General features: G+C 42.0%; 1 protein-coding gene across 5 annotated transcripts in view; it reads left to right on the forward strand.

The window, feature by feature from the left end:
• Positions 1-11,950, forward strand: part of fbxo38 (F-box protein 38) — a 77,534-nt gene extending 65,584 nt beyond the window's left edge. For 4 of the 5 annotated variants that reach the window (XM_033029562.1, XM_033029563.1, XM_033029565.1 and 1 more), the window contains 3 exons: positions 2,205-2,308; positions 3,813-3,926; positions 9,902-11,950. In XM_033029562.1, coding sequence (XP_032885453.1) covers positions 2,205-2,308; positions 3,813-3,926; positions 9,902-10,080 — 397 coding nt within the window. In that variant the 3' untranslated portion in view covers positions 10,081-11,950. The remainder of the gene's footprint in view (positions 1-2,204; positions 2,309-3,812; positions 3,927-9,901) is intronic. The other variant, XM_033029564.1, reaches the window with a different exon arrangement.
• Positions 11,951-12,626: the final 676 nt, after the last annotated feature.

Here is a 12,626-nt window from a genome sequence, read left to right on the forward strand (position 1 = left end):
CTGGGACAAACTTCATAGTCTATGGGAACACAATATTGACACATTTTTAAATGTTTCAATTTTTGACCGAAATCCTGGGCTCAGGCGCACAACCCAGAGCAGTTACTTTAAAATGAATAAGAAATGTTCCCAGCCTTAAACATCAGCTATTCACGTCGTCCAGAGATGCTATCTGACCCGCTGAATTGCCCCAGCACTTTGTGTATTTTTCAACTTAATAAAATGTTTTCCTGGAACATAATTGCTTCATCAATGTCCAGAAATGGAGAAGAAGCAAAAAGTGGTGAACACTGCCTAGTCCATCTCGGGTACTGACCTCCCAACCATCGAAGGGATCTACAGAGTCGCTGCCACAAAAAGGCAGCCAGCATCATCTGAGACCCACGCCACCCTGGTCACAATCTTATTTCTCTCCTGCCATCTGGAAGAATGTATAGGAGCCTGAAAACTGTTTTGGGACATATAACAATAAAGCACTCTTGATACTTGTATGCACACCTCGTAATTGTGTTATGGTGATGTGCCACATGTGTGAAGGTAATCGTTGCATTTGGGCTGTCTCTTCTTGGATGTGAAAGTTTGTATATGATATCCAGATATTGAACCACAATCAATGTTTGCAGATGTGAGCAGAAAATTGCAGAAGAATATAGGCGAGGTGGGCATGAAAGTGACAGATGGAGTTCAGTTGAGGAAGCATGGGATCATTCATTTTGGATCCAGAAAAGTCAAATCAAAATGGTTTCCCATTTAAGTGAGACATGAGAACATACACAAATCACAAGAGCTTATCCTTAAGGGACTGTAATGAAGGGAGAAGGAAATTATGTATTTAGATATACAGAAAATTTGGTCAGTCACCATCTGGAGTGCTGCATTCAGTTTTGGATATTACATTTCAGGCATATTGAATAATAATAATAATAATAATAATTTTATTTATAGAGCACTTTAAAAACAAACATAGTTGCAACAAAGTGCTGTACATCACTAATCATTGACAAAAAAGTTAATACACACCAATAATAACAGTTAAAAGATGGAGTAAGTAAAGATATTCAGAATAAAGAAATATTAAAAAACACTACAAGCAGGAGCAAAGTCTCATGCATGGTCAAAAGCCAGGGAGTATAAATGTGTTTTAATACTGGATTTGAAGATGGACAGTGAGGGGGCCTGTCTGACGTGCAACGGCAGAGCGTTCCAGAGTGCCGGAGCAGCAACAGAGAAGGCTCTATCCCCTCTGAGCTTCCGCTTAGACCTCGGTACCTCCAGGAGCAGCTGATCAGCCGACCTGAGGGACCGGGCAGGAGCGTATGGGTGGAGCAGCTCAGAGAGGCAAGGCGGTGCGAGCCCATTCAGAGATTTAAAAACAAATAACAGAATTTTAAAATGAACTCGAGAGAGCACCGGGAGCCAGTGGAGGGAGGCCAGAACTGGAGTTATGTGCTCCCTCTTTCGAGTTCCAGTTAAAAGGCGAGCAGCAGCATTCTGAACCAACTGGAGACGAGCCAGTGAAGAACGAGCAACTCCAAAATAGAGTGCGTTACAGTAATCCAGCCTAGATGTAATAAAGGCATGGATTACTGTCTCAAAATGCTGCCGCTCGAGAATGGGTTTCACATTTGCCAGCTTCCTTAAGTGAAAGAAGCTGGACTTAACCACCGCGCCTATTTGGCGATCTAATTTAAAGTCACTGTCCATCCTAAAACCCAGATTCAAAACTGTTGGCTTCACGTACCGTGACAATGGGCCTAAATCAACAAATGGAGGTTCACGGCAGCCATTGGGATCAAACAAAATCACCTCTGTCTTCTTTTCATTAAATCCTAGAAAGTTTAGGGCCATCCAGGACTTAATGTCCCCAAGACAAGACAGAATGTTGAAGCTCAATTGACTGATATATGATACAATTCTGAGCCCTAATGATTACCAGTTGAACATCATTGAATTGTATTCCTTTGGGACTGGACGGTTGAAAGCATGCAGGGATAACCTTAAGTCTTCAGAACAGGAAAATGGAGTTGTGTTACAGATCAGTCATTATCTGATGTAATGACAAAAGACTCCACTTATTTGAATCATGGGAAAACATGCTTTAACGCCAAATGTATTTCACAAAGGACAATGCAAATTTGAATTTGCTAGGTAAGTAATGCTTGAGATTTATATATGATTGACGATTTTAAACTTTTATTTTCCAGAGAATTGATCAAGTATGAGTTCTTCCCAGAAGCCACTCGGACTGATGATGATGTAAAGAAATATCCAAAGTACCCATGGGGGAGAGATATTTACACATTAGAGGGTAGGTGTTGCTATAATTTAGTGATTTTTATTTTTGTCCTCAAGCGGAGATTTAGACTCTTAAAAGAGCCAGTAGCCCCCTTTGTGGAAAAATCTAAATGCAAATTCTGTGAATATCTAATTATTCATATACGTGGGATAGCAATGAAAAACAAGTTGTAATCTATAAAGGAGACGGTTGAACGTTCAGGGATTGAGTGTAATAATGTTTTCCCTGTGGTCGTTTATTGAGCTTTTTACTTGGGTCTCCTATCTGCTGGTAACGTGTCCACCAGCTCCACATGATGGAGCATTCTGCTTTATATAATGCAGAATTTGGGAGAATTGCCTATGTTATAGCTGTGTTATGTGAAAGGTAATCAACATTTGCATAGGTTTTCAAGGTCATCTGACATATTTGTAGATAGCGGAAGATGAGGTAAAGTCAATTATTTATTGGAGATTGATGGGGTTGTGAGACAAAATCCACGACATTTGTCGTAAAGAAGTAACTATTGCTAGATCCAGGTCCAAGTGTCGTATGGATGTTGGCGTGTATTCTGCTTCCTGGCATACCTGTGGCTTAAAACTGGCATCATATAGTAAGTGAACCAGTTCTGATCTGACTTTTTCAGAATGCAGGATTGTGGGCAGTTCTCTCAGTCAGAGAATGCTGGATTTTGTGAGACTCTTACTCTATCAGAGCCTTGATCATTCTTTGACATGGGTAGTTCTTTACTTGGACATACAGTGTGGCCTTTGGCAGGTTACCCTGAGGCTCCATGAACTTCTGCCAGTGAAACACGTGACCATCCAGCATAGTCTGCATAGATTAGAACTCTGGATAAATAATAAAGTGAATAGGCCTAGAAAAGAGAATACTACAGGATCACCCAATAGATTCTAATAAGGTAACAGAGGAGAGGGTAATGATTTTTGTTACCAGTGTAAAACTAGACCAAATACAAGATGGTCATAAGTAACTAAAGAATTAATAGAAAAATTAAAATATCTGGAACTCCCTACTTTTACGAATAAATGAGATAAATAGGATGAGCTGGTGTAAATGGGGGCGATCAGGGAAGAAATATAGTTAAGAAGTACTTGCCTGTTTGTGCTCTAATTATTCTGCAATTATTCTATCTTTAAATTTTATTTTTCACTATTGGTTTGATTTTTTTTGTGACTTCTTTCAACTTTATCCGTACACTTGTGTACACCCACATGGGCACAGGCACTAATTGACCATAGTTTCTTGCCATTACAAATTAGAGTTGCATGGATGCCACACCATGTGAATCCAGACAGTGCTTTTGAATATGCATTTAGCTATTGTGTGTGAGAGGAGCTCCACCCTCGTCTCCCATGTGTATACTTTTCATCCCAAAGATTCATAGTGGTTTCTTTAAATTTACGATTTATTTTAAATACTTTGGGGATATGGTTTAGTTTCTTCATCTTAACATTTGAGAAAATAGATATTCTCCATTATGAGAGATGATCTACTCACGGTTTTGTTTTGATAGGAACAGTAGATGGAGCTCCTTACTTCATGATCACTGATTTCCCGTGGCTTCGCTCCCTGCGTACTGCAGAACCAAACAGCTATGCAAGATATGACTTTGAAGATGATGAGAGAAGTAGGTATTCGCTGTACATTTACACTTTATCTATATTACTAAAAGTCTCATCTTGACCACTTCCTGTTGTTCTGTATATTGATTTTAATAATAATAATAATAATAATAATACATTTTATTTATGGGCGCCTTTCAAGAGTCTCAAGGACACCTTACAAAAATTGAGCATGTATAGGAAAAACATGTAAGGGGAATGAAATAAATAGTAGAGGCATGACTAGTACACAAAGTAAAGACAGAATTCAATACAAAACACAGCATGAGGCAATTAATGCACAGATGAAAAGGGACGGGGACGTGGGGCTAAGGATAGGCAGAGGTGAAGAGATGGGTCTTGAGGCGGGACTGGAAGATGGGGAGGGACACGGAATTGCGGATCAGTTGGGGGAGGGAGTTCCAGAGCCTGGGAGCTGCCCTGGAGAAGGCTCTGTCCCCAAAACTGCGGAGGTTGGACTTGTGGATGGAGAGGAGACCGGCTGATGTGGATCTGAGGGACCGTGAGGGTTGGTAGGGGGAGAGGAGGTCAGTGAGATATGTGGGGGCCAGATGGTGGAGGGCTTTGTAGGTGAGGACCAGGATTTTGTAGGTGATCCGGTGGGAGATGGGAAGCCAGTGAAGTTTTTTGAGGACTGGAGTGATGTGATGCCAGGATTTGGTGTGGGTGATGAGTCGGGCGGCTGCGTTCTGGACCAGTTGGAGTCGGTTGATGTAGGTGGAGCTGATGCCAAGGAGAAGTGAGTTGCAATAGTCCAGTCGGGAGGAGATGAAGGCATGGATGAGTCTTTCAGCAGCAGGCGGTGTGAGAGAGGGTCTGAGTTTTAGAAAAAACGCTGCCACTTACGGCTGATTTTTGGCCATCTTACTCAGAGTCTCCCTCCGTTGCGCGGGACAAGAGGATTTTTCCCATCGATGAAAAATAAAAGAGTTATTAGTGTTTAAAAAATGTTGAGATTCTCTCTCCTGAATGCCACGCCCCTTCCAGAGGGACTATAAGATGGGGGAGCGAGAGTGTCACGCCTCTCAGTCTGAGCTCTGAATAACACTGAACACATGTCTATTAAGCTGTGAGTGGTTTTACTGACCACTTTTAATATAGGTTGGAAATGCTAAAGCTGTGTTGCCTTTGGTTTGGAAATGCTAAAGCTGTGTTCCCTTTGGTTTGGAAATGCTAAAGCTGTGTTCCCTTTGGTATGGAAATGCTAAAGCTGTGTTAGACATACAAAAATAGGCGCAGGAGGAGGCCATTCGGCCCTTCGAGCCAGCACCGCCATTCATTGTGAACATGGCTGATCGTCCCCTATCAATAACCCGTGCCTGCCTTCTCCCCATATCCCTTGACTCCACTAGTCCCTAGAGCTCTATCTAACTCTCTTAAATCCATCCAGTGATTTGGCCTCCACTGCCCTCTGTGGCAGGGAATTCCATAAATTCACAACTCTCTGGGTGAAAATGTTTTTTCTCACCTCAGTCTTAAATTGCCTCCCCTTTATTCTAAGACTGTGGCCTCTGGTTCTGAACTCACCCAACATTGGGAACATTTTTCCTGCATCTAGCTTGTCCAGTCCTTTTATAATTTTATATGTTTCTATAAGCTTCCCCTCATCCTTCTAAACTCCAGTGAATACAAGCCTAGTCTTTTCAATCTTTCCTCATATGACAGTCCCGCCCGCCATCCCAGGGATCAATCTCGTGAACCTACGCTGCACTGCCTCAATCACAAGGATGTCCTTCCTCAAATTAGGAGACCAAATCTGTACACAATACTCCAGATGTGGTCCCACCAGAGCCCTATACAACTGCAGAAGAACCTCTTTACTCCTATACTGAAATCCTCTTGTTATGAAGGCCAACATTCCATTAGCTTTCTTCACTGCCTGCTGTACCTGCAAGCCAATTTTCAGTGACCGGTGTACAAGGACACCCAGGTCTCGCTGTACCTCCCCCTTACCTAACCTAACCCCATTGAGATAATAATCTGCCACCTTGTTTTTGCCGCCAAAGTGGATAACCTCACATTTATCTATATTATACTGCATCAGCCACGCATCTGCCCACTCACTCAACCTGTCCAGGTCACCTTGCAACCTCCTAACATCCTCTTCACAGTTCACACTGCCACCCAGCTTTGTGTCATTGGCAAACTTGCTAGTGTTGCTCCTAATTCCCTCTTCCAAATCATTAATATATATGGTAAATAGTTGCGGCCCCAACACCGAGCCTTGCGGCACTCCACTCGCCACTGCCTGCCATTCTGAAAAGGGCCCGTTCACTCCTACTCTTTGCTTCCGGTCTGCCAACCAATTTTCTATCCACGTCAACACCCTACCCCCAATACCATGTGCTCTAATTTTAGTCACCAGTCTCCCGTGTGGGACCTAATCAAAGGCTTTCTGAAAGTCTAGATACACTACATCCACTGGCACCCCTTCATCCATTTTACTTGTCACATCCTCAAAAAATTCTTGAAGATTAGTCAAGCATGATTTCCCTTTCATAAATCCATGTTGACTTGGACTAATCCTTTTACTGCTATCCAAATGCCCCATTATTACCTTTTATAATTGACTCCAGCATCTTTCCCACCACCGAAGTCAGGCTAACTGGTCTGTACTTCCCAGTTTTCTTTCTCGCTCCTTTCTTGAAAAGTGGGATAACATTAGCTATCCTCCAATCCACAGGAACTGATCCTGAATCTATTGAACATTGGAAAAATGATCACCAATGCATCCACTATTTCTTGAGCCACCTCCCTGAGGACCCCGGGATGCAGACCATCAGGACTTTGGTTTGGAAATGCTAAAGCTGCGTTGCCTTTGGTTTGGAAATGCTAAAGCTGTGTTGTCTTTGGTTTAGAAATGCTAAAGCTGTGTTGCCTTTGGTTTGGAAATGCTAAAGCTGTGTTGCCTTTGGTTTGGAAATGCTAAAGCTGTGTTGCCTTTGGTTTGGAAATGCTAAAGCTGTGTTGCCTAATTAAAGTTGCCTTGCCTTCTATGTAATTAAAAGTCCAATTTTGACCACTTCCTGTTTGCGTTTTATATTGATTTTAGAAAAAACGCTACTACGTACGGCTGTGATTTTTGGCCATCTTACTCAGAGACCCCTCCGCTCATCAGGTGCCGAGGATTTTTCCAATCGATGAAAAATAAAAGAGTTATTAGTGTTTAAAAAATGTTGAGTTTCTCTCTCCTGTCAATCACGCCATGAAAGCCACGCCCCTTCTGGGGAGGGACTATAAAACCCAGAAGTGTGGGCGTGGCTCAGTCTCTGAAAGATGGAGGAGGGAGAGGTCACGACTCGCTGTCTTTTGTGGCCTTACACCCTGCTTGAAGTGGTATGAAACTGCACTTGAATTTGATGGCCTTACACCCTGCTTGAATTGGAATTTCCAGGAATAGCCGTGTCAACTGCCAGCCCACCAGCCGTGAGTGAGCTGCCAGCACAACAGGCTTGAGTGACTGAGCCGCCAGCCCAAGAATCCATTCAGCCCACAATGTCCATACTAGCCCTCTGGAAACCAGTCCCTTCAGCCCACAACACCCATACTAGCGCTCCAGAAAGCCCCCCCCCCCTCCCAAAGCCTCCTCCCCCACTGGCCACCAATATTGTAATTGGTGGAGAGGTGGAATATTGCGTTGGGGGACCAGCCCCGTGTGATGCTCTGCCCTTTTCTATCCACTATTCAGTCCTTGTCTGTCTTTGTAGTCAGATGAGACGTATATTAATAAACGTAAGGGAATTTATCTTTCCCCTATGATTGGGTCATCCTGATGCCAATGGTGTCATCCACAGTACATTCCCGCTTCTGAATAGTCCGTTTGCAATAAAATGGGAATAGAGTATTATCCTAGCCTTGCCTGAATATACAAAGGTCAAAGAAAAAAACATGCAGCCTTCTTACCGTTACCCCCAGTCATTCACCTTGCCAAATAACTGGTTTGCTTATGCTGTGCAGTATATATCATACTTTGCAGACAAAAGCCTTATGTTCAAGTATCTGTTTTTTAGCTGTCTTAATGGAATTTATTGTTATCTTTATTCAGGTTGTGTAATACTTCCAGTGGACTTTGGTATATAAATTATGTATTGTTTCCCAAACACTTCAAAAAGAAGAATGACAAGTTATTTTCCTGTAGTACTGTTTAATGTAGCAAAACGTCAAGGCATTTCAGTCATTCTTTCCAGCTAAACATGACACTGAGCCATTAAGCCTATTAGAGAAGTTGACCAACAGTTAAGCCATAGTTATATCAAGACCTCACCAATAATCAAGCACCCATTTAAACTAATTCCACTCTATTCTCCTATCTTCCCCATGAACTCTCCTCTGATTCTAGCCGTCACCTAAACACAGGCAATTTAGGGTGGTCAATTAACCCCTCAATCCACATATTTTAGAGATGTGGTGGGAAATGTGGTCCGGAAGTGGCGGCGCTGCCCTAGCAGCTGTGGCTCGCCTGCAGTCCGTTTGTTTTTTCTTTTTTTTTGTTTTCTCGTCCCGTTGTCACAGTTTGTTTCAGTTTATTTTAGCTGTGTATGTGTAGGGGGGGGGGGGGGTGAAACTTGTTTTAGTCTCTTCCTTCTGGGGGGGATGCAACCTTTTCTTGTCATATCCCCCTTCTCCATCTGCGCTGAGGCCTAATCGCGGAGCCTCCAACTGGGACCGACCTCGAGGCTTCGGAGGCAGAGCCAGCCAGGACCTACCAACGCGAGGCTGGCCGACTTCGGGGTTGCGGCGGCGGCGACCCGACTTCGGGGCTGTGGCGGCGGTGGCGATCCGACTTCGGAGGCTTGGCCGCGGGCCCAGTGGGAGCTCGCAGGTCACAAGTTGGTGACCTGTTCTCCGGAGCTCCTGCAACAACAGCTTCGTCCGCTGGACTGGAGGGTGGCAGCTTCGACCGCCCCAGGCCTTGAACCGGCCCGTTCACGGAGCTCAGATTCAGCCGCGGGACTTACTTACCATCACCCGGCGGGGTCACAACATCGGAAGCTTGGATCGCCTCAACGCAGAAGGAGAACAAGGAGGAAAGAGACAAGGACTTTTAAGACTTTTGCCTTCCATCACAGTGAGGAGGTGCCTGGTGGACTCACTGTGGTGGATGTTAAATCTGTGTTTATTGTGTGTTTTGTTATTTTATTCTATGTTATGACTGCAAGGCACGAAATTTCGTTCAGACTGAAAAGTCTGAATGACAATAAAGGATACTTGATACTGAAATCCACACGTCACAGGAAGAACGTGCAAACTCTACACAATCGCCACTAGAGGTCAGGATTGAACCCAGGTCACTGAAACTGCCTTGGAGTAACTTTCATAGGTAGACTTGAAAGAGTGTCTGAAACAAAAGAAAAGAGGTTGAGAAATAAAAATTCAGGTGAGGAATTCTGTACTTCATGGTTTGACAGCTGGAGGTTAAGCTCATTGGTAGAGCAGTTTATGTTTGTGGATGATTGATGCCAGAATTGAAGGAATACTGATATTTAAAGGCTTATAAATTTGAAAACATTAATGAGAATTTTAAAGTTAATCTATGGCTTAAAGAGAACCCAATTGTAGATTGTGGGTAATTTTGTGAGGATGGAACATAAGCAGCAGTGTTTTGGAAAGCCTCTAATTGGTTAAACAGGTTGGGAGGTAACAGCCTGAGATTGGAAAAGCCATTTCTGGAAGTTAATATAAGTATGCTTTGGTACACAAGGCTGAAGACAAACAATGCTACAGATGGGGAAATGGGATATCTTGGTGATAATAGACATGTGGCCTAACGTTTTAATACTGAGTCATCATCCATCATCAGCAGTGGGGGGAATGTTAGCCTGGGTTCCTGCTCCTTGCATTATCCAAGCATGACTGGCGTAGTTGTGAAAATAAATTTTTGGACCTAAAAATTAGTGTGTTCTTATTTAACCAAATTATGTTCAACAGCTTTGATTTACGTCGGATGTAATCATTTTGCGATTATTTTTATTTTCCCCAGCTACAATCTACGCTCCTCGGAGAAAAGGACAACTGTCACCAGACATTTGTATGGAAACAATTGGTGAGGTGATCTCTGAACGGCGGCAGATGCGAAGTGGTGTATTCCCACGAGTTGTAGCTATTTTCATACATTACTGTGATGTCAGTGGAGATCCTGTTCATGATGACTATATCTGACTATGCCTTCCTTGCTTATGACTGTTCAAAGGTCCGAGACTACAGCCTGCAAGATTTGAATTATCAGCACTGTGTAGCTGCATTATGTCCCAAATACTTTTGGAAGAAATTATATAATTGTGTATAAAAAAATTTGTGTACAAAAGATTTCTGTATAGAGATGCTCTTAAAAGAATTAGCTTCCTGAAGCAGTATCATTTCATATGTTTATACAATTAAATTCATTTAAATGTTATTGATAGGGAAATATAAATAGAATTTAAAATGGCTATTTATATCCTCAACTTATACAATTCCTAAGGTGAGCATTTTTGATATTTTGTTACAAAACAGGTGCAAATGTTTAAAAACAAGATAAAATGAAGGCCACATTCTTTGGCGTGTTTCATAGCCCAGTAAAGATGTGACTTAACACTTAATTTTTTTTTTGGTACGATGTGCCTTTTCCCCTTAAAATCCACTTTTGAATGTGTTAATGAAAGAAAAAACAAGAACTTTGTGTGGACTTCCTTTTATATAATATATATCTCTAATTTGAACAATATATTCATGCCTTGTTATGAGGTATTTGCCCTAGTTGCGAGTAATCTAATAACTAAAAATAGCTTTTTATTATACAATGACATGCATTTTGTTGTGCACTGCTTCCAAGGAACAAGTGGCAGGGAAATTCAATTATAATAAAAGAATAAAATATTTAAATACAAGAAGCATTTCTGAATACCTATTTCATTAGGTTTATTCTATTCCCAGTATGCTGTTTAGAATTTCTAGTTTTTTTTTCCCAATACCCAAATGCTTTGTTCTTGTTTTCCAAAAGATAGGTCTTGCTTTGAATTATTTTGATACTACAGAAACACCTTATCGGACTTCTATTTGGTGAAAGGCAATTTAACTTTCAGGCCTGCATTGGTCATAGTTGTCAGAGATCACATCAAATCACATAATCCAGTTTTTAGCTTTAGACTTACAGTGTGGAAACAGGCCTTTTGGCCCAATGTCTGTACTGATCATTCATACATTAGTTCTATCCTACACACTAGGGACAATTTACAGAGGCCAATTAACCTACAAACCTGCAGGTCTGTGGGAGGAAACCGATGCACACACGTGGTCACAGAGAATGTGCAAACTCCGTACAGGCAGCGCATGTAGTCACGATTGAACCTGTATGGCAGCAAACCGACTGCTGTGCCACTGGTATCAGCATCTTGTTACAGAAGTCCAACATAGCGAAAAACAATTATGAACTTAGATTAGAAAACAAATGTTTCTGTTTACATCCATTATTTTTATGGCTGATAACTTAGTTTTTAGTTTGTATCAATTGTAGTTTATACTCGATCTGCCAAACGTCCCATTATCTGCAACTGTTTGTAAATGTTTTTCTGTTTCAGTACGATAACAGTTTACGATTGGGACTGCTGTCACAGGTTTCACATTTTTAATATGATTGATGAATGGTCTATAGTAATATGTATCTGGCCAATTTATTTTCTTCCCATCCCCGCACAAACATCTGCTTGTGATCTGCAACGTAACCATTACACTTTTCATCCTCACTGGCCTTGCCGCTTGCATTCAATATAATCTTATACTGAACTTGAAACAAGCCATCCCCATATCTCCAGGATCCTCATCTGCAGGCTGATTAAATGTTTAAGGCTTTAATTTTCCTAAATGGGAGGCTGTATGTTCAGCAGCCCAAGTTTCAAGCACTGGAATTTTCTCACTGTGTATCTATTTCTCTCAAGATGCTCTGCTAAACTACCTCCAGCCAATCTTTTGGTCAGCATAAACTTTTTGTCAATGCTCCAGTGAAGTGCATTATGAGGCAAGTGGTGTATAAATGCTGTAACTGTTCGCTGGCTCCATGTTTTTCTCTTTGGTTATTGACCAGTTTACACTCCTAGTCTTTGAATAGGTTTCCTAATCCCAGGAGATGTCAATTCTGTATTTATCATAAGGTCATAAGGAATAGGAGTAGAATTCAGCCCATCAAGTCTCCTCCGCCATTTAATAGTAAGATTAAATGAGAACTTACCAGTTTGAAGTTTGATCTTGATTTTATGAGGAGTTACGATGAGCGATTACGTGAAGAAGGGCCGTCCGTCTGCGTGCGCGTCAATCTTCAAAGCAGCGGTGTTAAATCACAGATAACAAAGAAGACCTGAGAATAGTAAGATTGTGAAAAACTAGAAGTTCCATATGACCTTGATAATATGAGGGTGGGAGCGGTGGGCACGTAATCGCTCATCGTAACTCCTCATAAAATCAAGATCAAACTTCAAACTGGTAAGTTCCCATCAGCATAACCACTTTCAATGTTAGTTTTGACAAAGATAAGGCCATTGGCTGTTCCCACTGACGAAGTACGGTCAGTACCATGCTCACATCCCATGTGTCCGTGTACCTAGGCCTTGGGGGTATCGAATTGTAAATTCCCTTCATGAATTTTATTACGAAGAGGTGCGTTCCTATCGGCCCGTGCCCTGCCTCCAGTGTCAGATAGGAGGATAGTGCACATCTGGCACTGTTGATTGCGC

Source organism: Amblyraja radiata, chromosome 11, assembly GCF_010909765.2.
Source record: "Amblyraja radiata isolate CabotCenter1 chromosome 11, sAmbRad1.1.pri, whole genome shotgun sequence".
In the NCBI taxonomy this organism is placed as follows: Eukaryota; Metazoa; Chordata; class Chondrichthyes; order Rajiformes; family Rajidae; genus Amblyraja; species Amblyraja radiata.